The sequence below is a fragment of the Geotrypetes seraphini genome, chromosome 10 (assembly GCF_902459505.1).
Source record: "Geotrypetes seraphini chromosome 10, aGeoSer1.1, whole genome shotgun sequence".
Taxonomy (NCBI): Eukaryota; Metazoa; Chordata; class Amphibia; order Gymnophiona; family Dermophiidae; genus Geotrypetes; species Geotrypetes seraphini.
In genome coordinates, this window is record NC_047093.1 from 97,969,412 (window position 1) to 97,997,332 (window position 27,921).

A 27,921-nucleotide genomic window follows, 5' to 3' on the forward strand; every position below is an offset into this window, starting at 1 on the left:
TATGCTGTTTACAAGTGGCATGCTTGCTTAGCTGTATTTATTTCTTATGCCTTGGTTGTTTCTCTAGAGGATATTATTCTCCTGCATGGAATAGGCACACAGAAACTACCTCAACTGCTAGCGAGACACCCATTATGTCAGAGATACCAGAAAGGTCTGCAAGCCAGATGAGGCCACCAAAACACTCTCCTTCTAAGCCGCTGAAGTCTCTTCTGAGCAGAAAAACTATTACATCAAAAGAGAATGCTAAACCTGCTCTGAGATCCAGGTATCCTTTGGTTATAAAGCCTAGGATTATGGTGACAAACTGACAAATCTAAGGGATAATTTGGGGCATATGGTGACAAAAAAAGGGGCAGATCTTAAGATTCCATTAAAATGTATTAAGTTTGTTGCCTAGTCAAAAGAAAGATGAGCAAATCCAGGATTTTGTTGGGGTTTATATAAACGAAACGTTATTACACTATCAGGACCTTACATAAAACATTATTGCTTATGACATGTTATGTTAATCAGGTTTTCTATTTCATCTTTATCTATTCAGTTCAAAGTCAGATTACAAACTAGGTATAACATCATACAACTATGCAGATGACATCATCATGCTCCTGTTCTTCGACCTATCAGTCCCCGCCATAATAGAAAAATGGGAAAAAACTAGAAACAGTTGAAAAATGGATGAAAGGTCACAAACTAAAGCTGAACACAGACAAAACAAAATTTCTAGAAAAGGACAAAACCCCAACTATAATGGAATTAGAAATAAACGCTATCAAATACCTGATACAGCCCACCCTAAAACTCCTCGGGGTGATGATAGACAGATGCTGCACCATGTAACTACAAATCAACAAGACCATACAGAAAGCCTTTGTAGTCATGCACAACCTGCGACAAATAAAAAAATTATTCGACAAGGAGCAATACTATCTCATAGTTCAATCCCTAGTACTGGGACTTTTAGACTACTGCAACGTCCATTACCTGCCATGTCCCACAAGCATGATAAAACAACTACAGACAGTACAAAACACAGCTCTCAGACTTATATACTCACTAAGCAAAAATGACCACATCCACATCGCATACCTAGACACACACTGGCTCCCTATTCAAATTTTACTATCTATTATTCAAAGCAATGAAGAGCATTTCCCCCACCTACCCAAACGATCGTCTAAACTGGAACAAATCAACCAGACCAAGGAGGACCCAGACCCCATTTACTCACCCCCCAATCAAAGGCACACAGCGGAAGAAGATGTACAACAGCCTACTAGCAAAGCAAGCAGCAAAACTAGATCACCACCTCTCCAACATACTGACAACTACGATTGACTACAAAACATTCCGAAAGGAAATCAAAACCTAACCCTGCTATTCAGAAAATTTATCAAGACAAACTAATACACCTCCTTAGCTATTCCCTATCTTGTAAATTTCCCAGCAAAGTCTCATCCAAGTAATTAGCACCCTAACCTGTAATTTTCCTGGAAATGTCCAGTTATCCTCTTTTTGTAATCCACTTTGAACTGTAAGGTATGGGCAGAATAGAAGTCACTAAGTTAATGTAATTACAAGAGGTTGGGTCAGTTACCCAGGAATTTACAATGGACATGTTTGACATGAACATTCAATAAAGTTGCTAGTACAATAGATCAGTACAATTCTTAATACAGTTAGATCATACGTAGTTATAAGTTTAAGTATGTCATCTTTGGCTCTTCGTTATATCCCAGGAGTTGTATTGGACAGTTTAGAAATGGGCTTTTACAATTACCATTACAGTTACTTCCAGGCTGGCTCCCTGTTTTGGTACAGAAATGCTTTTAAAAGTTTTCTGACCCCACCCCCATAATAATGAGAGTATTAATTGTAATACCATTCATTTTTTCATATATACACACAATATAATCTTATTAACAATACATAATGGTTAAACACAAAATTAAATTGTATCCATCAGAGGAGACTTCTGCCATCAGCCTGCCTCAAAACTCTTCCTGCAGCAGCCACCCACCTAGGTGGGAACAGGAAGTCGCTGCTGCAGGAAGAGTTCCGGGGCAGGCTGACGGCATAAGTCTCATCTGGTGGATGCTGTGCCGCGGCTGCCGGAACATTTAAAATAATAGCAACCGGGGGGGGGGGGGGGGGGTGTTGAGCAGGTGTGGGGAACTCTGGAGCTGCAGGGCCGGCATTAGAGGGAGTGAGAGCTGATGGTGCCACGGGTCCCGCTGGGGAGAGGGAGGGAGGAAGGAAAAGGAACCGAATCATCGTCAATTTGGGGGAAGGCCACAGCCCCTGTGCCCCCGCACCCCTGTTCTGACGCCCATGGGGTATGGTATGGTATGGTAAATCAGCCATGAATAAAGAAGTTATTACCTGCCTTTAGAAATATAAATCTATGCCTGTTCTCCTCAGCCTGTCTGAGGCTCTCTTATCTCCCATACAGGAAAAATTCTACATTGTCCTGGTCTACAGAATCCAGTGAAGAACCAGCATCTCAATTGGTCTCCTCCACTGAGGTACAGTAACGCATGAGGTCTTTGTGACACAAACAGAGCTTTTGAATGTTTTTGTCTTCCAGACTGATAATGTCATTGTAAGACATTTGTTCACTTTTTTTTTTTTTTTTTTACAACTTATTATTATCATCTGTAGATTTTAGTGGCTTTACCCCTCAGATGACCGCGATGAAAACATGAAAAGTCTGAAAACTCATGTCTTTCTGGAAATGTATTATATTCTTATTAGTAAATCAGCAGACTGGAAAAAAAGCAAAGTACTGTAATTATAGAGCAAGATCCATATAAAAGAAAATGTGATGGCATGACAGTATTAATTTTACATGTACCAATGTGTATATCTTAGTTCAGTGTTCACTTGCTAAGTTTTAAGGTCACATACCATACAACTAGGTGTCTCCTTGGGGCAATAAGATGTATAAATGTCAGTATTTTAGTCATTTATTCATATAATTGGCTGTGGAGTAGAGAGTTGTGCAGGGACAGGAATCCTGCCCATCCCCACCTGCCCCCACCAGAATATCCTCCATCCTCGCCCAACCCCGTGAGGAATCCCCTCCATCTCCACCCGTCCCTGTGAGGAATCTCCTCTGTCCCCGCCTGTCCCCCCATAAAAGTGACCTGTCCCCAGAAAAAGCAGCAATTACTTCTGACAGTTTTGATTTTTCTTTCAAGTCTTAGTTTATTTAAACCAACAATAAAATAAAATATAAACACATAACAGTGAACAGAAATAAGAGATGCATACATCACCGGAAAGAATTAGAATAGACATTAGGTCATGTGACTGTAGGGTCGACCATTTCTTGTTAAAAGAAATAAGAGTTGGCTATTTAGCAATATAAAAGCTCATGAGGCTCATAATAATAAAAAAAAAAAAAAAAAAAGTTCAAAAAGAGGCCTAATTCGGTACTTGGATGATCAAAAAGCCAGATCGTCCCCAATGAATATGCACATAGATCTCATGCATATTCATTGGGGAAATCCTGAAAACCCGACTCGATTGCAGCCCTCAAGGAGGGACTTTGAGATCCCTGTGTTAAAGTATTTGGTTAAACTTGCTGTATGACTAAGTCTAGTCATACAGCAAGTTGAGATCCCTGCTTTAACAGGTTGCCCAGTCGGAATTTATACGTTTTGACTTAGACCTGCTCACCACCCACCGCAACGATCGCAACAGGAGAGACGGCTCATCTCCCCTGCCGCAATTGCAATCCACCCCTGGAACTGCCACAAACCGCAGCAGGAGAGATGCCCAATCTCTCCTGCCGCGGTTCACGGCAGTTCGGGGGGATTGTGATCATGGCAGGGGAGATGCCCAATCTGTCCTGCTGCGATCGCGATCCACCCCCAACCCCAACAATACTGGCAAGGAGGGAGCCCAATCCCTCCTGCTGAGGCGAGCCCCCCTGACACTCCCACCCGACACAATACTGGCAAGGTGAGCCCCACCCCTCCTAAAATATAGACAGGAGGGATCCAAGGCCCTCCTGCCCATGGCGCACCCCCCCCCAAACCCCCTATCACCCCCCCAAACCCTTGAATGGCCCCCCTATCTCCGCAACCCCCCGACACCCTCCTCACCCCCCCCCTGCACTTACATTAAGTTGGACGGATGGACGGGTCCCAAGCCCATCCACTCGGCAGGCCCACCATCCTCCAAATGGCGGGCCTAGGGCCTGATTGGGAAAGTGCCTAAGGCCCTAGCCCATGTACCTAAGGGCCCACCCACAGGAGGGGCTTAAGGCAACTGGTTGGCCCAGGCTCCTAAGGTCCCTCCTATGGGTGGGGCCTTAGGCACCTGGCCCAATCAGGCCCTATGCCCACCATTCGGAGGATAGTGGGCTTGCCGGTTGGAAGGGCTTGGGACCTGTCTGTCCAACTTAATGTAAGTGTAGGAAGGGGTGGGGTTAGGGGCGGTTCAGGGGGGCAATCGGCGGTTCAGGGGCAGTAGCGGGGGGGGTGCGCCGTGGGTAGAAGGGCCTGGGATCCCTCCTGCCTGTATTTTAGGGGGGTGGGGGGTCACCCCAGCAGGAGGAGTTGGGCTCCCTCCTGTCAGTATTGTCTGGGGGGTCATGGGTTTGCCTCGGCAGGAGGTTTTGGGCTCCCTCCTGCCCGTATTATAGGGGGTTAGGAGTGTCACCTCATCAGAAGGGGTTGGGCTTCCTCCTGCCCATATTTTAGGGGGTGGGGGGTCACCCCATCAGGAGGGGTTGGGCTCCCTCATGCCCATATTTTAGGGGGGTGAGGGGTCACCCCAGCAGGAGGGGTTGGGCTCCCTCCTGCTAGTATTGTCGGGTGGGGAGGGAGAGTTGCAGGAGGGTGCTCAGTGGCCAGGAGGGCCTGGGATCCCTCCTGCCAGTATTTGCAGGATTCGGGGGGGTTTGGGTGCTCAGGCCTCAGCAGGAGGGGTTGGGCTCCCTCCTGCCGTATTGTCGGGGTTCGGGGGTTCGGGGTGGATTGCGATCACAGTAGGAGAGATTGGCCATCTCTCCTGCCGTGATCGGCCATCTCTCCTGCCGCGATTGCGATCCCACCCTGAACTGCCGCAAACCATGGCAGGAGAGATCATGGCAGGGAAGTTGAGGCATCTCTCCTGCCACGATCATTGCGGGGGGGGGGGGGGGGAGATTCTGTTACAGAATCCAGCTTTTAGGCGAAGGACTGGCCCCTCCTTTGCCTAAAAGGTCTTGTTTTGGGCGTTTGAGACTTGGGCTATTTTTTGGTTGTTAATGTGTTCTAAGGTTAGACGTAGTGGTGGTCTGGGCGATTAAACTGCTGAACGTAGAGGTAGGCCATTCTCAAAAAAAACCCCTCATTTTAGATGGTTTTTTTTTGAGAATGGACATTTTCCCTGCTGCTACTTTCAGCGTTTAGGGCCTTAGGCCAAAAGGGGACTTAGATGTGTTTTTTTATTATGCTCCTTCATACCTGGCATATTATGGCATATTATGCTCCACCACCATCTGGCATAGGTAACTTGTGATAGGTCCTTACAAGATCAAGAAATGATTTTGAATGCAGCAATGAGTGAAGAATCAAACAATACAGCATCAAAATCATTTAAAGCAAAATTGAGAGAGGCACTTTTCAGTACAATGGTTGTATAAGAAAAATGTGCCAAAACTTAACTGGAAACTCCAAAACAAACTCAGCAAGTACTTCATTTTGTACTAAATACAATTAGTGGCATAACCATGAGAGGGGGCTGAGCCTCCCACTTTGAGCTTAGCCCCCCTCAAAATTAACATCTCCCTTGCTGTAGCTGGTGGAACATTTTGTTTTTCCATCATCTTGGTCCCAGTTTCTGCTTTTTTCTATCTTCTAATTCTCTTTACAGGCCTTGGAAAACCCGGTTCCATCCCTGTGGGAGACCCATGAGCCTGGGGGGAATCCCCGTGGGAGTCCCATAGACCTAGGGGGTTCCAGTGGGACCTACAGGATTCCCACAATCCCCATTCCCATGCAGACCTCTATTCTGGAGCTCTTTGTGGAGTGTTTAGAATTGCATGAGTATCGGGATTCAGTGTCTCTATCTGGGTCCTCTGTAGGCAGCTCTGCCTTTTTAAGAGCATCCTTTACTATGGCCTTCTGTATCTGGTCCGTGGCCCTTTGGCTGTCAGACTGGGCCATACTATCTTGAGTGTGCTTCCTATCCAGATATGCATAAAACTCTGCTGCTGTGGTTCAATATTTCTGACAGGCAGCTTCTATTTGACTGACTGAAGTTTTCTAACTTATGTGCTGTGTGACTTTGGCCCATAAGCTCTCTATTGACCTGAGGTATTTCTGACTCATAATTCTCTTGAGCCCTCTCAGTTAAAGTATGCACCCTTGTTTCTGTGCCTTTTTCCCTCGCAAATTGTGTTTGTGCTATGCTGGTTTTTGTTGTTTCTTCTGCCATAATACTTGGATAAACCCTTTTTTCAAACAGTTCTGCAAGGTGCCTTTTTTTTTTTTTCTTCTTTGAGCCTAGGCAGTCTCTATGACTGCGGTCTCAAACTCAAACCCTTTCAAGGCTACATTTTGTATTTGTAGGTACCTGGAGGGCCGCAGAAAAAAAATAGTTAATGTCTTATTAAAGAAATGGCAACTTTGCATGAGGTAAAACTCGTTATACGTAGTTTATAAATCTTTGCTTAATTGCTTCAGATAATTTCAGCTATACACAGCTGAAAGTAGTGTAACATGCAGAAAGTGAAGTTTAGATAGTTATTCACTTTCTGCATGTTGCACTGCTTTTGGCTATGTATAGCTGAAATTATCAGAAGCAATTAAGCAAAGATTTATAAACTATAAAGAGTTTTACCTCATGCAAAATTGTGATTTAGATTCTAATCTAAAGTATCGGCTGCAAGAGACAAGATTTTGGTGTAGTCCTCTAGGCTTTTTTGTAGAGGGGAGAATCAATATCCGACTGAAAAACTTGTGCCTTAAGTGTCCGGTGGTTGCATCCGCAACCGCCTTCAGCTCTTACCTCCTCCAGCACTGGACACAACTGCCATCTTACATCAAGCAGTCACCGCCAGGAGAGGTGCCAAATTATGTGAAAATTCACGAGATTACGTACACATGCACAAGCTGCACTGCCTCCAAAGGTTACCTTATGTTCTGGAACGTTGCCCGTCTCATTGCTGTAACCTCACGCAAGCGCTTTCCTGCATCTGTAAGCGATTGTCCTCTTCATTCCACCTCACAATTGCATACAGACACAGGAAAGCGCTTGCATGAGGTTGCAGCAGTGAGGTGGGCAACGTTCCAGTCCAGAACAATGGTAACATACCGAGGGCCTCAAAATAGTACTTGGTGAGCTGCATGCGGCCCATTGGCCGCAAGTTTCAGACCACCGCTCTATAACAACTACCTGATACATTTTTATACTTTTCACTGAGGTGTGAGCAATCCTCTCCTTGCTTTATGAATTATTCATGCAGCCTTTAGCTATGATGCTTATAGTTTGATCTATAACTTTATCAGCAATTATAAGGCAGTTTTTAAATACAGTTGAAATACAAGCAGCAACACTCCTAGCCAGTGTTGCCAGTTGGGTGGTTTTCCCGCCCAATTGGACTACTTTTTAAGGCCCTCAGCGGGAAATAAAGGGCTTGGGCGGGTGGCGGGTTTTGGGGCTATTTTTCGAGGCAATTGGGCTATTTTGGGCAGGTGACAGTTCCGGACCTCCTATTGCTGATTTTTTTTTTTTTCGTTGGTTCAGCTGCAGCACAACGGGTCAATCACAAATGACCCTAGGAACTCTGAGGTCATTTGTGATTGGTCCATTGTGCCCTAGCTGAGCCAATAAAATTCTGGTGCTGCGGTTTGCTAGGTGGAGAGAGGGAAAAGCTTTGGGGCTTATGGCGCACAGGGTGTGTGAATCTGTACCGGGACCACAAAGACCAGTTGAAAGGTAGGACCAGAAAGGGGAGGGGTGCGAGAGAGGGAGAGATGCCAGACTCAAAAGAATATAAGAGAGGGAAAGGAGGGAGGGTACTGGCTCATTGAATGCCTGTGAAGGGCAGCAAATATGTGTCTCGCATGCCTAATGGATAACATGACCATTTATTTTTTTCCTCAAATGCCAAACTGTCCCGTTTTCAGAAAGAGAGCAACTAGACTCTAGTTGCTCTTTTTCTGAAAACTGGACATTTCAGCATTCTGAACTGTGCTTGGGGACAACGGGACAGGGTACCTAAAAATGGGATGGTCCCGTTCAAAACGGAACGTATGGTCACATTACTAATGGGTGGGATTTGGTATCTCCTAAAGAGTTGCAAGCACTATTCTTTTTTCCATCCATAGAAAACCCCCCAGCCAGCTGTATACCCCCCCCATCAGCATTTATCTTGCCCCTGTACACCCACTCCAGTCAGCATCTCATCCCTGTACTCCCCACCCCACACAAATGACTGCCTGAAAATGTAGAGCCTGTAAAATGACAAATCTTCTGGATTTAGTAGTATCTTTAAAACACATATCGGTATGCTGTGTGCTCAGGACTGAAACCTGCTGAAAGAAGTAGGCGGCAATACCCGAGTGAGGCTTGGCTGTTCCCGCCGGACTGGTCTTGTGATTCGTAAATTTTCATTGGTTCAGCTGGGGCACAATGGACCAATCACAAATGACCTCAGAGTTCCTATGGTCATTTGTGATTGGCCTGTTGTGCTGCAGCAGAACCAATGAACCCCCCCCCCCAAAAAAAAAACACCAAACAAAAAACCCCAACCCCGTTACCCGCCTATAATAGCCAGTTTAAAAAAAAAAAAGCCCAAAAACCTGCCTCCCGCCCAAGCCCTTTATTTCCTGCCATCGGGCTTAAAAACTAGCCCAATTGGGTGGGAAAACCGCCCAACTGGCAACACTGAGGTGCTCTGCAATATGGCCACTGCTCTCTCCCAGACTGGAGAAGGAGGCGGGCTTATGCTCCAAGGAAGCAGCCCAGCTCTCAGGGAAAGCAAAACCCTCTGGGAATTTAAGTCCACAGAGCACATTACTTATACATCTATTACAAACACTTAACCAGTTTTTATATAAGAAACTGAGCAGATGCCCACATAACATGGAGGCAGAAAAAGCACTTCTGAACAACTAAGCTAATCTGATCGTGAAATGTTAGATCTTTGTCCAAGATTATCCCAAGAAGTTTAATTTTTTAATCCATTTGAATTGGTATGGTATCTATGCTGATTGGTAGAGTAAAATCTTCCTTATCTGAGTTTGGGAAAAGTATGCCTTTGGTTTTAGTGATGTTCAATACTACAGTATAATCTCTAGTGATGTTCAATACTACAGTGTAACGGACTTCAAGGGACCTGGAAAAACGGTCCGTTATATCCAGAGTTGCATTTATTAAAAACTTTATTTAAGTCAAATTGAAACAACGTTCAATCAATGAACAACAGTCACTGCACAACCATATCAGCAACATCAAGAACAAAACTCAGCAAAACATTGGTATGGCACAAAATGATTGCAAAACCAGAACACTAAAAGATGTTCTAAAGCAGTGGTCTCAAACTCAAACCCTTTGCAGGGCCACATTTTGGATTTGTAGGTACTTGGAGGGCCTCAGAAAAAAATAGGTGGAGGGACATAATCGAAAGTAACATCTAAGTCCGTTTTCATCTAAGTTACAAGTAAAAAGCAGCCTAGGACACATTTTCAAAAAATACGTCCAAAATTTTTTTGTTTCAAAAATCGCCTAAGTATACGTCCTGCTGATCTGATCGTCCAAGTCGCTAAATCATCCATCTTTATACCACATTTTTGTCCAAGTCAAAAACGCCCTGTTGTCCAAGTCAAAAACAAGCCCTGTTGGACGTGGGAGGGTTCTGCAAAGTGATGGACTGAACACTCAGACATGGCACCTAAATAGTACCTTACAGGGCACTGCTGTGAACTTCACAAAAAGTGTGCCATGTCTTCTCCTCACTACAGCTCCCTTATAGGTCATGGTGAGCCCCCCCAAACCACCTCCAGAATCCCCTAGACCCACTTATCTACCACCCCAATAGTCCTTATGGCTACAGCAGCCACTTATATGCCAGTACAAAATGATTTTGGGGGTGTATAGGGGAGTGCACATGTTTCAGTATCAATGCATTGATTACAGGGGCTTATGGGCATGGGTCATCCTCTCCATGGGTCCCTAACTCACCCTAAAGACAGCTTAAGCTACCTCTGTGCTGGACGACAGGCTTTCCTATGCTAGGCTGTCAGGTGATGATGGTCTGGAGGCTGAATTTTAAAGGTGCGATTACGATTTTTATGTGGTTGGGGGGTCGGTGATCACTGGGGTAGTGTGTGGGGGTCTGTATTATGTGTTTGCAGTGCTTATCTGGTGACTTTAGGTGGGTTTTTGTGACTTAGACTGTTTTTTAAATGGTCTAAGTCAAATTGTCCAAGTTTCATCTATGCTGGGCTGTATAACTTTCGGTTATATATGCTGTACGACTAAGTCTAAGTCTGCCCACGTCCCGCCCAACTCCCGCCCTCGACACTCCTCCTGAAATGCCCCGTTTAGCTTTGGTCATTCAGCGGCACTATGAAGGCCTAAGTCATTTAGAAATACATCCAAAATCCGTTTTCATTATCGGCATTTGGACGTATTTTGACAATGTTCGTCCAAGGCCGGTTTTTGGACATTTTTCTCTTTCGATTATGAGCCCCTTAATGTCTTATTAAAGAAATGACAATTTTGCATGAAGTAAAACTCTTTATACACTTCCCCCTCCCAATCCACGGTTTCAGCATGCGCAGATTCGGTTATTCGCGGTTGTATACCCAAAAACCCATTTTATTTTTTTGGGCTATTTTTAAGCCCTGTAAGCCCTCCCCCCCCTTAAGCCCTACCTGGTGGTCTAGCGGGTTTTTGGGGCAGGAGCAATCTTCCCAAGCTCCTGCCCTGTGCAGATTGCTCACAGAAAATGGCTCGAGAGACTATGGGAGGAGGCAGACAGTAGTGTAAATTGGAGAGCTTCAACATCAGAGCGGAGTGATGAAAGGTTGATGTTGAATTTGAGGGGTAGAGTTGATAGGTAGATGACTGTTAGGCCTCCACCTTTTTTATTTTCATGGAAAAGCATTTGAAATGAGTAACAATTGGAGCATGCCTGGTTAATATATGCTTCCTCGTCTTTTGATGCCAGATTTTGGTGAGCTAAAGGCATGTTGTGAGATAAAAAAATTTTATTTCTGCCCCCTTTTCCTATTGTTTTAATGGCTTGAGTTTGTCTGTTTAGTCCTGGTTTGTCCAATAATTGAATACATATATGTTTATAATGCAGACATGTTTGTCTTCCTGTAATTTTTAAATACTTTGTTCAACGCTTTGTACTGCTGGATAAGCGTTCAATCAAACACTTTGAATAAACAATGAATAAGGTCGTGTATTAAATAGTGCATATTTTTTATAGAGCAAATGTTCAAGAGGGCTGTATTTGGTTTGAAGTGATTCGATCGAGAATGAGCTGGAGAGTGATGGAAGGGAATGAGAGGGGTGGAGCAGCATAATAAAAAAAAAGGTCTAACTCCGTTTTGGGCCCATGTCGCTAGTCGCCCAAAGTCAGAAACGTCCAAAGTCCATTCTCAAAAAATATGTCCAAAATTTTTTTTTTTCGAGAATCATCTACTTGTTCGTCCAGCTGTTTGATCATCCAGACCGCTAAGTCGTCTATCTTTATATCCCATTCTCATCAAGAAAATCATCCAAGCCTATAACAAGACCTTTTGGATGTGGGAGGGGTCAGCAAAGTGATTGACTGGATACCCAGACATGGCAACACAAAAAGGGTGCCACATAAACATCTCACCACAACTTCCTTATAGGTCATGGTGAGCCACCCAAAACCTACTATACCCACCTATCTACCGCCCTGACATCCCTTATGGCTGTAAGTGCCACCCATATGGCAGTACAGTAGGGTTTGGGGGGATTTTTGTGGGTGCACATGTTTCACCATGAATGAAGTGGTTAGAGTGGCTTATGGGCCAGAGTCTTTCTCTCTATGGTTCACGTTTTTATTCTGATTTTTATGGTGGAGGGGGGGAGTCAGAGATCACTGGGGAGGGCTGTACTTTGTGTATACAGTGGTTATCTGGTCACTTTGGCTATCTTCTGGGCACTTATACCTGTTTTTAGACCACCTAAGTCACAACGTATAAGTTCCGGCTAGGAAATCTAATTGAACTTTCAATTATCGCTGTAGGACAACTAGGTCGACCCATACCCCACCTACCTCCCACCCTCACCACTCCTTCAAAAACACTCCTTTTCACTCTGGGTGTACAGAAGCACTAAAAAGGCCTAAGCTGTTTAAAACGTCTAAAACACGTTTCGATTATCGGCACTTGGATGACCTGTCTTTTTGATCGTCCAAGTGCTGATTTAGGTGGGTTTTTAGTCGTATTTCCATTTCAATTATGTACCTCATAGTTTGTAGACATGTAGGCCTGGTAGCCAGAATTGCTTGAAAGTTATGTTTGCAGTTGGCGTCCCCAGAAGACTGGAATATGAGTATATACGTAACCGTGTGAGGGGAGAGTGAAAAACGGAATAGCAGAATGGTAGGATATGAATTAAAAATGGCAGTAGGAGTAGCATATTAGATTTGAGAAGAAGCCTGAATCAATAAATTGTGCTTATTCCAGTTCATAATCTCTTTGCTTGTAAACTTCTTGTCTAATGAAGCAATTCTCTGGTGTCTCCTTGTTCTTACAGCCTGTGGTTTATTATCCTCTAAGAAGTTTGACGTTCTACAGATTACCAAACCCAAACGCCACAACCCATATGACTGACTTCTCTCTGACTCCAACGAAGTCCCTGAACATGGCAAGAGAGATTGAAGACAACTCCCAATTTCTACCTCCCCTAAAGAACCTGTCAGCATACTTGGTGCAGCAGAGGGCAAAGACAAAGCGTGAGCTCCTCCAGGGAAAAATGGAGAAGATCCACAGATGGAACAAGTTTGTGTTATTTTTCAGAAGTGGGGAGGAATTTGTGGGGAAGTGAAATTGTTGATCTTTGGTTTACAGATCATGAAAAATATTTGCCAGACATTTGGTTCAAAATTCTCCTTGTCTAACACAGCTTGCTGTCATGAAATCTCACACATCATTATTTTATGACAGTAAATAATGTATCATTTTGAAAAATGCAATTTACATGCATTATGTCTCTTTTATGACCTAATCCCATCCTCAGGAAAGCCTCCTCATATTGCAGGCAGAACGCACATGCTTTTACCCATACTGATTTTTCGGTTCTCACATAGCTTGCTGCCTCAGTCCAGGACTCTCTAGCAGACATATGCTATATTCTACAGAACACCAACAGAATATATGCTATATTCTCAGCACACCAACGTACACACAGGAAGTCCTTATAATTTTCTGAAATATACTTTATTGAATAAATATAGTATATGTACTTGCAGTTGGTAGATTTTTTTAATATTGTAGCTGGAGGTGAAGATTTGAAGAGCAGAAGCTTTGTAGCAGAGGTGAGAGAATAGTTAAGATAATAAGGTATTCTAAGTTCCAGAAATGAAATGCTGAATTATTATTAATAATAATAATAATAACAGCTTATATACCGCAATACCGTGAAGTTCTATGCGGTTTACAAAGATTAAGCAAAGGTACAAATTGATTGACTTTAAGAGGGGAGGAAGAAAGAGGGTTAATAGGACAGGAAATCCATTTTTGAGGAGAGAGTGATCAATAGAACAAGTTAATCGCTATAGAGGGAAGAGAGAAGAGAGGATCAGTTGTCTAGATACTTTAGGAACAGGTGTGTTTTCAGACGTTTCCTAAATTCCTCATAAGTAGTGGGCGAAAGCAATTGTTCTAGGTCTTTACCCCATGATGCTGCTTGGTGCGAGAGAAGATGTTCATGGTGCTTTTTCATACTTATGGTCAGATAGCTTCAGGTAAAAAACTGGTCCTTTGGGAATTACAGCCATGGGAATTACAGCCACCTGTGTTTGAGATGGAAGGTGAAGTGTGACTGGCCCCCAAGACAAAGGGTCCACAGTGAATACCCATAAGGCTTGGGGAGAGAAGAGGCAAATAGGGACAGAGTTTGGCAACAGGTAGTAGAGAGAGGCCATACCTTTGCAGACTCATCAGAGCAAAGATTGAAGAAGTAACCAGGAAGCACAGCAGTAAGACAAAGAGCTCAAGCTTAGATTAGAGGAAAAGAGAAGAGGTCTTAGGAGAAAGACAACTAGAAACAAAGCTTATACAGGTAAGCAGAAGTGGCTGCAGTATGTATGAGACTACATTTCACACAATGCTTTGCTCACACACTACAGCAGGAAATGACTGCAGCATTACAGATCTATGAAGTGAGAATAACATTAAACATATCTTAGAGTTATGTCATAAACTAGTATGAAACTGCTGTGGAAAGTACCTTATTTGGGGGAGGGTAATTTTATACAGCTTATTCTGTGCAGAAAAGGGTTTTTATACAATTGCACATGCCTATAAAATCATATGTACATAGGCATTCTTGGGGGCATAATTTGTGTGTAGCAGAGATGGATTTGGCAGTTTTCATACATATTTTATAAACTACACAGGTAAATGCATACAAGGCTGGTGTTAGGGGAGAGCAAACAGCTCTGAGCTTGCCTTCCTCCTTCTTTCAATGCTGGTCCGATGTTACCCTCACTTTCCCGGTGTCGCTGACAAACTGGCTGCATCAGCGATATTGAAGCGCTGCCTGTGGCCCCCCCCTGCTTTCCTTCTGCCTTGGTCCAACTCCAATTACACAACTTCCTGCTTCCTCTTGGGTGGACCGCGGCAGAAGGAAAGCACAGAGAGGGCCATAGGCAGTGCTTTAGAATTGCTGCCATGGCTAGTTTCTCAGCGAGTCGGGGAAGGTGAGGGAGACGTCAGACCACACCAGAAGGAAAGCATAAAGAGGGGCTGCAGGCAGCACTTCAGAATTGCTGCAGTGGCTAGTTTGTCAGTGAGATGAGGAAGGTAAGGGCAATGTTGGATTAGTGTTGACAGAAGGAAGAAGGCATGCCCACCCGAGGAAGCTCTCTGGACCAGTTGGCTTTTTTAACAAGTAGAATGGGGAAGGGGTTTAAAGAAGAGCCATACTGGGAGTAGGGGGAGGTGAAGTGAAGGGGAAGAACTTATTGTGCCTGGAAACAGAGGAGATTTAGAGAGATGGTGGGCAAAGGTGTGAAGGGAGAGAAAAGAAGAGAAGTTGGACATAGGGTGGTATGGAGGGAGGCAGAGAGACTTGAAGGGAGGACAGTTGAGAAGAGGAAGGGAGAAATGGTAGACCTGGGGGGGAGGGAGGGGAATATATAGAATGGGAGTCTAGGGTAGTTGGGAGGAGAAAGGGAGAGGTGGTGGACCAAGGAAGAAGGGAGATGGGAGGGCAGTTAGGAAGAGAAAGGGAGAGATGGCAGACCTGGGGGAGGGAAAGATATAGGATGAGAGACTAGGGTACTTGGAAATAGATGGTGGACCAAGGAGGGAGAGAGGGAGGGAGATGGGATGGAAGGGCAGCTGGGAAGAGAGAGAAGTTAGGCTTGGGGATGGAAGGAAGAGAGGAAGGGAGAAATGTTAGGTCTAGGGGTGGAAGGGATAGAGAGATGCACATCTCTCATTATTTTCCCTCCATCCTATTGTGCAGCATCAAGGGGGAAGGGAAGAACAGAAAAGAAAGGAAGAAATGCTGCACTATGGGGGAAGAAAGAGAAAGAAAGATGGCACCATGAGAGGGCAGGAGGGAAGAGAGGTAGGATAAGAAGATGCTAGGGGATGGAGAGAAAGTGACACAGAGATATAGCCTAATGAGAGAGGAAAGAGGGAGGGGAAATGGTGAAGCAATGTGGAAGAGGTCAAAAGGAGAATGACAAGAAGATGAGTGAGATAACAACGAGAATTGTCACAAGCCCAGCACTATAGCTAGCCTTGTTCCAGGTAAAAAGCCTAGAAACACAGCCCTATAGCTGAGGAGAGCTGATCAGTGCAGCACCTCTATTCCTGACATGGACCAGGCCTCAGATTCTGGGGAGGTTTCCCATGAGCAGGAGCCCTGGGAGGATTCAGGACATTATGGGGACAAAAACACCTTTAAACCTAAGCCTTGCTCTATTAGGACACAGTCTAAGAAACAGACACTGCCTCCTTTAGGCACACACCTACTTAGGTTAATTGCAGAGCAGGAGAAAGGCAAGGGAGAGCTGAAGCCTGCTCATCCCCCATGTAGACTTGGGCGTGGCACTCACAAACTAAGGCAGCTTGAGCAGTGCAGGCCAGAGAGAGACAGAGCTGAACAAGGAGAGGAATCAGACCCTTGGTTAGGTGCTCCAGAGGTCTGGCAAGGAGAGGAAATAGAAATGTTGGATTGGGAGGAATCTTTACCTATTAATCAGCTGCCATGCATGGGAACTGAGGAGGCAATGGAGATTGCTCTGCCACCAGTTGGTGAACAAATGGACGTGAGTTGAAGCTTGCTTTTTGACTACTTTTTGGCTGGAGTAAAGAATCTGATATTGTTTATTTAGTGGTTTTGTTCCCAGCAGCCTGAAGCTGTTTTGGAAGTTTGCAAGGGCAATTAGCAGAGAAGCAGTCCTGCCTGAAAAGGACTCTTTTGTTTTTCCAAGTTTGTTGGTGAAGAAAATGCAAAGGCTGTTATCACTGCTGACTTGAAACACTGTTGGACTTTGAGAGCACTTGTCTGTGCTGTCTGCAGGACTTTTTTTGTTTTGAAAGTTACAAGCCACTGATTGCTACAGTGGGGATTGTGGGGCAGAAACCACAGGAGATCCAAGGGTTGGGATTGCGGGGCCTACAAGGCAGATTTTGATAGTGGATTCAGCAATTCCCCCACCCCACCAACTTACTAGAGTTGGTAGGGGAAGCCTGACTACATTTAGGCAGGCACAGTGAGTTTTGTAGGGAAAAGTTTTGTGAACTGTGAAATACTTACCTGTGTTGTATTTTTGATTTTGTTTTTTTCACTGGCAAATTGTCAGCTGTTTGAATTCCTGGACTTACCCTGAAGCAAGGGTGTTGCCAGCCATGTGTTGACCCGGCAGCCAGAGGAGCTGCAGTGCAATTGCAGGAACAGGTGAACTGTTTGAATTTTGTCTTTATTTTGATAGTTTTGTAATCACCTGTAAGCAGAAACTGTGAGACCCTGATTCTCAGGGAACGAAGGAAGCTAGGCCACTGGACTAATGCTAGTTTTCTTTTGATACATATTTTGAAAATCATCTGAGTACAAAATGCCTACTTTATTTGAACAGTGGCTGGACTGTGGCCTTATTGTGATCTTGGGAGCTTGTGCCATTCTATTATTTTCCCAGTAAGGCTTTCACCTTATGAAGGCACGCCAAGATAATACGTTGCACTCAGTGAGGGGGCCTGGCGCCTGATGCACGACAGAGTGAAGTGATTACAATGGTAGAAATGTGGTAATGGGGAGTAGATAGAAGGAAACAGGAGGCTGGGAAAGGAGTGTGGTGGCTAGAGCATGAGAAAGGGAGATGGTAGGTAGCTGAAAAGTAAAAAGAAGGGTGAAATTTGAGTGGATGGAGAGACAGAAAAGAAAAAAGTGTGGGAAGAGCTAAAAAGGAAAGATCAGTATATCAAATATAGGTGCAGTCATTGAATGAAATGATAGGAGAGAGGAGAAAAAACATATGGACAGCAACTACTAGAAAGAGAATTAGCAGAAGACACAGTAAAGCAGAAGTGGCAAAATGGGACTAACATGATGGAAAAATAAAATATCCAGACAACAAAGATAGAAAAAGTGTTTTACTTTAAATGTATTAACTGGAATATTTTAGCTTTTTTTTCCCCCACACAGATTTTTATATTGTGTTCAGTGGTTTAATAGACAGCAGATGGAGGAGGAGGGGAGGAAGGGGGGGGGCAGTGGCCCTGAGCCCAAAAAGGGGGAGCCCAAAAAGGGGGAGAAACCAAAGTTTCTCCCTGCTCTTCCCCATGCCCTTTGCCCAAATGCAAAATATAAATATCTAAATTGATGGAGAATTCCAAAGCCCTGCCAGCTGAAAACCTCTTCCTCCAGTCCATTCACCAGAACTCTGCAGCTGGTGGCAGCTCGGGGACACTGCTGCTAGCTGCAGTTTGGAGATTGTCTTCAATTGGCAGGGCCAGGACCCCTGTGTGTTTAGTACAAAAAATGCATATCTTTTTTTATTTCTCTTGATGAATATAATTTATTTTGGTTCCCAGTTCTGTATTTGGTAACGGTCTGTCTGTTTTGTATGTGAAGAAGTAATTTAAAGTTGTTTTTATGTATGGTAGTCATGGTAGGTGGGGAGATTAGGGGGGGAGGAAAGGGGAACAGGGGCCCCATCTTCAATTTCTGCCCTGGGCTCCAGTATGTCTAAAACCAGCCCTGGATGCATAGCATACACATATGCATTTACACTAACTTTGGAGCAGGGGTAAATGTGTGCATTGGCATTTGTGTTTTTTTTGGGTCTAGATGTGGGAGCTTATTTTATAAAGCCTCATAGGTGCCAATGCTGCCTTTATATAAGACTAGCTGATGCCCCGGCGTTGCACGGGTATTTAATTATAGCAATAACACTGTAAATGGATTCAAATAAAGATACTTTATAGTGGTGAATGAAATTATTTTTTTACAGCTTTATAAAAAGTACAATATTCAAATTATAATGTGAAATATTTGACAAAATGAATACAATACAACTAACACAAAACTTGATTATAAACAACATTTTTAGTTTCACCTCCAGGAGCAAGAACATATAAATTCTTGGGTGAAGAGACCCCCAGAACATATCACCCCAGTTAGTGAGGGATCTGCATACCAAGTTTCGTTCAAATCGGTCAAGCCGTTTTAGATTTACTGTGAGAATGGCAGCTGTTTACATTTTTTCCATTGACATGAATGGGTGAAATCTGATGTTCTGTTTGTAGCTCCGCCCACGTGTGCAGGTGGGCCGTGAGACCCCAGGACATATCACCCCAGGTAGTTGGAATTACTGTGAGAATGGCAGCTTTTTACATTTTTTCCATTGACATGAATGGGTGAAATCTGATTTTCTGTTTGTAGCTCCGCCCACGTGTGCAGGTGGGCCGCGAGACCCCCAGAACATATCACCCCAGGTAGTGAGGGATCTGCATACCAAGTTTCGTTCAAATCGGTCAAGCCGTTTTTGAATTACTGTGAGAATGGCAGCTTTTTACTTTTTTTCCATTGACATGAATGGGTTAAATCTTATGTTCTGTTTGTAGCTCCGCCCACGTGTGCAGGTGGGCCGCGAGACCCCCAGAACATATCACCCCAGGTAGATGGAATTACTGTGAGAATGGCAGCTTTTTACATTTTTTCCATTGACTTGAATGGGTGAAATATGATTTTCTGTTTGTAGCTCCGCCCACGTGTGCAGGTGGGCCGCGAGACCCCCAGAACATATCACCCCAGGTAGTGAGGGATCTGCATACCAAGTTTCGGTCAAATCGGTCAAGCCGTTTTTGAATTACTGTGAGAATGGCAGCTCTTCACATTTTTTCCATTGACATGAATGGGTGAAATATGATTTTCTGTTTGTAGCTCTGCCCACGTGTGCAGGTGGGCCGCGAGACCCCCAGAACATATCACCCCAGGTAGTGAGGGATCTGCATATCAAGTTTCGTTCAAATCGGTCCCACAGCTTTTTACATTTTTCCCATTGACTTGAATGGGTGAAATCAGATTTTCTGTTTGTAGCTCCGCCCATGTGTGCAGGTGGGCTGCGAGATCCCCAGAACATATCACCCCAGGTAGTGAGGGATCTGCATACCAAGTTTCGTTCAAATTGGTCCCACAGCTTTTTACATTTTTTCCATTGACTTGAATGGGTGAAATCTGATTTTCTGTTTGTAGCTCCGCCCACGTGTGCAGGTGGGCCGCGAGACCCCCAGAACATATCACCCCAGGTAGTGAGGGATCTGCATATCAAGTTTCGTTCAAATCGGTCCCACAGCTTTTTACATTTTTCCCATTGACTTGAATGGGTGAAATCAGATTTTCTGTTTGTAGCTCCGCCCATGTGTGCAGGTGGGCTGCGAGATCCCCAGAACATATCACCCCAGGTAGTGAGGGATCTGCATACCAAGTTTCGTTCAAATTGGTCCCACAGCTTTTTACATTTTTTCCATTGACTTGAATGGGTGAAATCTGATTTTCTGTTTGTAGCTCCGCCCATGTGTGCAGGTGGGCCGCGAGACCCCCAGAACATATCACCCCAGGTAGTGAGGGATCTGCATACCAAGTTTCGTTCAAATCGGTCCCACAGCTTTTTACATTTTTTCCATTGACTTGAAAGGGTGAAATCAGATTTTCTGTTTGTAGCTCCGCCCACGTGTGCAGGTGGGCCGCGAGACCCCCAGAACATATCACCCCAGGTAGTGAGGGATCTGCATACCAAGTTTCGTTCAAATCGGTCCCACAGCTTTTTACATTTTTTCCATTGACTTGAATGGGTGAAATCTGATTTTCTGTTTGTAGCTCCGCCCACGTGTGCAGGTGGGCCGCGAGACCCCCAGAACATATCACCCCAGGTAGTGAGGGATCTGCATACCAAGTTTCGTTCAAATCGGTCCCACAGCTTTTTACATTTTTTCCATTGACTTGAAAGGGTGAAATCAGATTTTCTGTTTGTAGCTCCGCCCACGTGTGCAGGTGGGCCGCGAGACCCCCAGAACATATCACCCCAGGTAGTGAGGGATCTGCATACCAAGTTTCGTTCAAATCGGTCCCACAGCTTTTTACATTTTTTCCATTGACTTGAATGGGTGAAATCTGATTTTCTGTTTGTAGCTCCGCCCACGTGTGCAGGTGGGCCGCGAGACCCCCAGAACATATCACCCCAGGTAGTGAGGGATCTGCATATCAAGTTTCGTTCAAATCGGTCCCACAGCTTTTTACATTTTTTCCATTGACTTGAAAGGGTGAAATCAGATTTTCTGTTTGTAGCTCCACCCACGTGTGCAGGTGGGCCGCGAGACCCCCAGAACATATCACCCCAGGTAGTGAGGGATCTGCATACCAAGTTTCGTTCAAATCGGGCAAGCCGTTTTTGCGTTGGCAGCTTTTTACATTTTTTCCATTGATATGAATGGGTGAAATCTGATTTTCTGTTTGTAGCTCCGCCCACGTGTGCAGGTGGGCCGTGAGAACCCCAGAACATATCATCCCAGGTAGTGAGGGATCTGCATACCAAGTTTTGTTCAAATCGGTCAAGCCGTTTTTGCGTGATCGCGGCACATACACACATACACACACACATACACACATACATACCTCCGATTTTATATATATAGATAGACTTATAATAGATGCCTTTTTGCTACTTGGATATAGGCATACTATTACAAAATTAACTCTTCCCCCTCACATACCTATATAACTGAAAAAATACAAATAAATTTGTAGGAAAAGATTCCACAAACCAAAAATACACAAAAGCAAAGATTTCAGATTTTTTTTTTCTTTATTGTTTCTCCTTAGACTGAACCATATCTGTTCTACAATCCTATTGGATAAAGAGCAGAATCTGACACTACAGAAGCCTGTAAAACCAAGGAAAGGTATTTAAGACTTTGTTTAACTTTGCGGGGAGGGACTTTGCCCATAATGGAAGGTTGTTAGAGATCATTTTTTCCTCAACTTTGTTTTCATTATTATTGTAATTCATTTTTACTGTTTTCATTACTATTGTAATATTGTAAAATAACTGTATAATATAACAAACTGTCAAATATAAGTTGCCTAACCTAAATATCATAGCAATTAAGGAAAAAGATACAAGTTTCAAGTTTCTTAAAATTTTGATACAAACGCAGTATCAAATATGTCAATGCGTATAACAATAAAAGTTTTTTGGGGGGGACAAAATAAAAGAATTTATACAAGTAAACATACAATCGATGTACACAATTAATTAGTGATACATAGGGAAAGAGGGGTGAACTACAATTGTTAAAGAAAGTAGAAGAACATTTAAGGAAGGTAATTAAAAATGTTTTACAAATAAAGCTAGGTCTAAAAGTGAAAGGGAGAAGTTGTGTCTATATATAGATCTGGTTAGATTTAAGTATTTGAGCCTGAGATTGTTGATAAAAAAGTTATCCTGTCTATGATTCAAATGCATCTTTGTATAGGTGGCTTTTTAATGTGCTTTTAAATTTGTTCCAAAGCTGGGGTGCTATGATTGAAAAAATTGTAGCTCTTCTGGTGCCTATTATTTTCAGATCAGCAAATGCTGATCTTTTGTTCTTAGAGATCAGGCTGGAGAATATGGTATCAAATAACGATGTAAGACGTCCGGCGGAAACATGGAGCTGTAGACAGCGTGCTGCCACAGCTCCGTTTCACCTGACCGCGGCAAGGCAATTAATCTGCACTTTCCCCCTGGTTCGGGTTGTCTGCGGCACTGGGGAGGTTGCTGGAGAAGCGGAGCAACCACGAAGAAATTTCCTTCGCGACTCTGCCTTACTTTTTCGGGACGGCCGGCAGCCACATGGCGCCGCGGGTTGCGTGCGGCCGCGAGTCTGCTCTGCTGGGATGCGGCGCGGCTCTCCCCCTGCAGGTCTACCTTCGGGTGCGGTCATCTCCCCGTGTTGGGGAGTTTACTGGGGAAGCGGCACGACTCTGCAGCCGTCCTACTAGCAGCCCTGCAGAGCCGATCTCTGGTCTCCCGGGGGCCACGTGGTGCAGCAGAGGGCAGCTGGCTGAGACTCTGACCCCAGGGCGCGGTGTGGCTCTTCCCCTGTGGGCCGGAGTCCGGGATCGGTCTTCTCCCTGTGCTGGGGAGCTTCCTGGTGGCACGGTAAGAGCGGGGAGCCTAGAGTGGGATCGCCATGGCAACTAAGGCGGTCCGGAAGGATCGGGAGCGGAGTAAGTTGCCAGACGCCAAGATGGCGGATCCCGTGGCACCCCCGTCGCCGGAGGCTCCGCGCTCATCCTGGGTGTCCGCAGTTACGACAGAGGTTCAAGCTGCCCTCGAGAGCTCTATGGGGGACAAACTACAGCGCATCCTTGATAAACTGGACACGCTGGACCAGCGATTTGCCTCCCTCACATCGGAGGTCAAGGAGACTCAGCAGAGGGTGAGTGCTGCGGAGGATCACGTCCAGCAGCTTGTCCAGGAGCAGTCCGCCCACACTTCAGCGTTGGCTGCGTTGCGTGCCAAGGTGGATGACTTGGAGAACAGGTCCCGCCGGAATAACCTTCGGTTTGTTGGCCTGCCTGAATCGGTGCGGGACGTGGAGCTGGGGGCGCTGTTGGAACACTGGTTGTCTGAGTCTTTGTCTCTATCATCTTCCTCGGGCCCCTTGCGGGTGGAGAGGGCGCATCGCTTGGGGCAGCGGAGAGAGAATGCTGACAGACCTCGAGTGGTCATTTGCCGTATCCTGAATTATCATCATAAGATGGAGGTCCTGCGTGCGCTGCGGCAGGACAAGAAGCTCTTGTATGACAACAAGCCCATACTTTGCTTCCAGGACTACTCAGTGGAGGTATCACAGGCACGACGCAAGTTTTCACCTTTATGCACCCGTCTCATCCAGCGTCACATTGCTTTTTCCCTGCAGTACCCGGCTCGCCTGAGGTTGACACATCTGGGTAGAGCTCATCATTTCGACACCTTGGAGGCCCCGCAGCGTTTTGTGACGGAGATGTTGCCTGAGGAACCACCGCAGGGAGCGGCTGTGGACTGAGGAGACCCATATCTGAGGCCAGATCTGTGGTTTGAGTTTGGACTGGGGGTTTCACTCCTCTCCCTTTGAGTTGGGTCTCTGTATTTACTTGAAGATCTGCCTGGGTGGTGTGTGCGAGGAAGGAGGGGGGTTGACCTGCCTGTTCTTTGTTAGTTAGGGTCTGTTCCCGGCCTATCTGGTTATTTAAGCATTGGGGATTTGGCTTGGAGAGTGTGTTTGCGGGTTGGAGGTGTGGCTGTGGTGTTCCTGGAGGGGAGGGGTGGGTTGAGTGTCTTGGGGGGTTTTGGCTGATGGAGGCTGCTTTTACCATTCTCTGAGTTTTGGGGTTTGCGGATCGGGGGTATTGGTCATTACTCCCGTGGGAGGTGTAACTGGTTTCCTGGAAGTGATGCCCTTATTGGGGTGTCTTAGGTGTAGATTGGGTGCGGGTTGGTTGTGGGAGGGGGAGCGTGGGGTGGGGAGGGGGGTGGTTGGGAGGGGGGGTTTGAAGGGTTTCAGGGTTTATGTGGTGGGGCTTTTGGGGGAATTTTGGGGAGGGGGGCATGGGGGTTCTGTGCTAGGGGATTGACTCGGTGGCAGGGGTATGGCTTGATTCTCGGGGCCAGAGGTGGCGAGAAGCCGGGGGAGCGGTGGCTGGGACGCTTCTCTGGTACTGTACTGGTTCTTTCTTCTAGTGTGATTTTGCTATTGAGTGGATTGCTCTTGAATATACTTTAACTTCTTGGAATGTTGGGGGGATCCACTCCCCCATTAAGCGCTCCAAAATCTTGCAGCGTTTGAATCGTTCTAAAACCTCTATTGCCTTTTTACAGGAGACCCATTTATCCTCAGCGGAACATGCCAAGCTCTGTACCTGGTGGGTGGGTTCCTATTTGGAGGCACCCGCCGTGGGGGGAAAGGGAGGTGTTATTATTTTGATCCGTAAGGGTCTTCGCCTACACACCCAGAAAGTGCTCCGCGACCCTAGTGGGCGTTACATAGTTGCCTTAGTGTTACTTGATAATAGGCCACTATTGCTCTGCAATGTTTACGCTCCTAACAATCCTTCGGCCAGGTTTTTTAGGGGGCTTCGCAATCAACTCTTGCGGTTTGGAGATGTTCCGATGCTGGTGGGCGGGGATTTTAATGAGGTACCGGATCCAAAATTGGATCGCTCTGCTTCGATGGGTAGAGAGTCCTCCAAACTTTATACGGGCGGTCAACTTTTGGAATCCACCCTGAGGTTGCTTGATGTGTGACGGGTGCTTCACCCATTGGAGAGGGATTACTCCCACTTGTCCAGGGCGCATGGGACGCTTTCCCGAATTGATTTTATCCTCATTTCTCGAGCACTGCTTCCCCGGGTAATGGGGGTTGATATGGGCCCCATTGAAATATCTGACCATGCTTGTGTGGGATTTCGGTGGACTTGGGGAGACTCTCCGAACAATAGAGGGTCCTGGCGGTTTCCTTGTTACCTGTATAGGGATACCCGTTTTCACGAGTTTTTGAAACAGCGCTGGCGTGATTTTCAACTTAATAATCAGCTGCATTGTGATGATCCCATTCTCTACTGGGAGACGGCTAAGGCGGTTTTACGGGGGGATGTCATTTCTTATGTGGCCAGGGAGTCGAAGATGAAGCATAGGCTGATTCTGGCTTTAGAGCGGAAGGCGACTGTGTTGAGACGCCAGTACGGCAGGGCGCCCTCGTTCCTGCTTCGGGCTCAGCTTTTAGAGGTCCAGCAGGAACTGAATGAATTGTTGCATCTCCGGGCTTTGCGGACGAGGGAGTACTTTAAGTTTCACTTATTTCGGTTTGCGAATAAGAGTAGTCGATTGTTGGCCCGCCTGGCGCATCCGAGGGGCGGACCTGAGAGTATATCGGCTCTTCGGGGCTCTTCTGGGGTGCTGCATCATCGGCCGGAGGAGATATGTGAATTACTGCAGGAGTTCTTTGCTGAGGTGTACACAGATCCAGGCCCCGAGCTTTTGGATGGGCAACTTTATCTTGACAGCCTCGATTTGCCTTGTTTATCTCAGCGAGATGCTGCCGCTTTGGATCTTCCCATTACCGCAGAGGAGGTGGAGGGGGCGATTGGGGTCAGTCCGTTGGGCAAGGCGCCGGGCCCGGATGGGCTTCGGAGTGAGTTCTATAAGTTGTTGGTGACGGATGTAGCGCCAGTGCTGGCTGAGGTTTATAATTTGAGTGTTGCTAAGGGTTTTCTTCCTCGCTACGTAAATCTAGCGTCTATTGTAGTTCTCCCGAAGCCTGGTAAGGACCCTCTTTTGCCTGCATCGTACCGTCCTATATCATTGTTGAACTATGAGGCGAAGCTTTTGGCTACCCGCCTGGCGCGCGTTTTGCCATCGGTGATCTCTGACTCTCAGGTGGGGTTTGTGCGGGATAGGCCGGTAGCTAAGAATATCCGGCGCATCTTGTTAGCATTGGAACGGGTGGGACAGGACGGTAGCCCTGCCATGCTCATTAGTTTTGATGCCGAAAAGGCGTTCGATAAGGTGAGGTGGGACTATCTTTTTGCGGTGCTGCGGACGTACGGTTTGGGCCCTTTCTTTTTCGGTGCAATCCAGGCGCTGTATAGTGATCCAGAGGCGAGGATTTTGGTTAATGGGACTTGCTCTAGCTTTTTTCCTATTTGCCGAGGGACTCGCCAGGGCTGCCCCTTGTCGCCGCTCCTGTTTGTGCTTTCTTTAGACCCTCTACTTCGGGAGCTTCAGGCAAATGCGGATATTTGGGGATTGGCCTTGGGAGACTCCCATTTTAAACTGGCGGCGTTTGCGGACGACCTATTGGTCTTTTTAACGGACCCGCAGCGTTCCTTGCCCGTACTGTTGGAGAGCCTTCGGGAATATGGAGATTTCTCTGGCTTCGCCTTGAATTATGCGAAATCGGAGGCGCTGGCTTCCTCGGTTCATCTTCGGCGGTTTTGGGGGGACAGTTTCCCGTTGCGCTGGGCTAACTCCTCTTTTAGATATCTGGGGATCAGGCTGACTATGGATGTGTCCCAACTGTATCGTCTTAACATTGATAAACTCCTTGCGGACACTAAACTGTTGCTAGCCAAATGGCAGGCGCTGCCGCTGTCTCTGTTGGGACGAATTCATTTATTTCGTATGGTGGTCTTCCCGAGATGGCTTTATGTTCTTCAGACTCTTCCCCTTTTTTTGTTGCAGAGGGATATTCGTTCCCTCACCTCCCTATTGATACGGTTTTGTTGGGGTGGACGTAGATCTAAACTGAAATGGTCCTTGCTGGTGGGGCCTGCCTACGGGGGTGGTTTGGGGGTGCCTGACATCAGGGTTTATAACCAGGCCTGTTTGCTTTGTCATATTAGTGATTGGGTGTTGAGTACCTCTTTTTATACGGATCTTTCTCTGGAGCGGGATCATTTCTATCCTCTTCATCTATTGTATCTCCTCCATGCCCCGTTATCTAAACTGCCGCGACCCTGTAAGCGTAGTATTTTGTTTCGGTCCTTGTGGACAGTGTGGCATCAAATCCTTCGGTTGTGGAATCAGGACTCTCATACTAGTGTACTCCTCCCGTTGGTGGGGAATTTAGCTTTTCCTCCGGGGGTTGGACCCTCCGTGTTTGGTCGGTGGAGGGCTCGGGGGGTGGAACAGTTGCGGCATGTTCTGCGGGATGATGGGTCTCTCTTATCTTGAGCTGACTTGGCGGGGAGGGGGGTCCCTGAGATTGGACTTCCTTTTGCTTATTGTCAACTCAGTCACTACGTAGCTTCCCTCCGGGGGACTTCCTTGCGGGGGGATTTTGGGACCCGGCTCTATACTTTTTTGACTGCAGAACCTGATTCCAGGGTCTCTATCTCTGTTCTGCATGGCCGGATACTGGATCTTCGCCCGCCGAGGGTTTTCCCTGGTATTTTGGAGGCCTGGCGGCGGGACTTGGGTAGGGATTTGGGGGGGGGAAAACTTTTTGTTAACTGCCCTGAGACGCACTGCGGGCTTGGTCCATAGTGCTGACTTACGTGAATGTCATTTTCACACTGTTCTGAGGGCCTATACTTCCCAGAGTCAGGCGTACCATATGGGTTGTATTGATACTCAATTATGTATCCGCTGTTCGGTGGAGGTAAATTCTTACTTTCATGGTATTTGGAGTTGTGAGGGGATTCAGGTATTTTGGACAGAGCTGGCCTCCTTTCTAC

General features: G+C 45.9%; 1 protein-coding gene across 1 annotated transcript in view; it reads left to right on the forward strand.

Moving 5' to 3' along the window:
* The window catches only part of LOC117368544, a 153,802-nt gene that overhangs the window by 116,624 nt on the left and 9,257 nt on the right, over window positions 1-27,921 (forward strand). Inside the window, exons 9-12 of the mRNA XM_033962279.1 lie at window positions 68-268; window positions 2,453-2,525; window positions 12,742-12,986; window positions 21,544-21,623. Coding sequence (XP_033818170.1) covers window positions 68-268; window positions 2,453-2,525; window positions 12,742-12,986; window positions 21,544-21,623 — 599 coding nt within the window. The remainder of the gene's footprint in view (window positions 1-67; window positions 269-2,452; window positions 2,526-12,741; window positions 12,987-21,543; window positions 21,624-27,921) is intronic.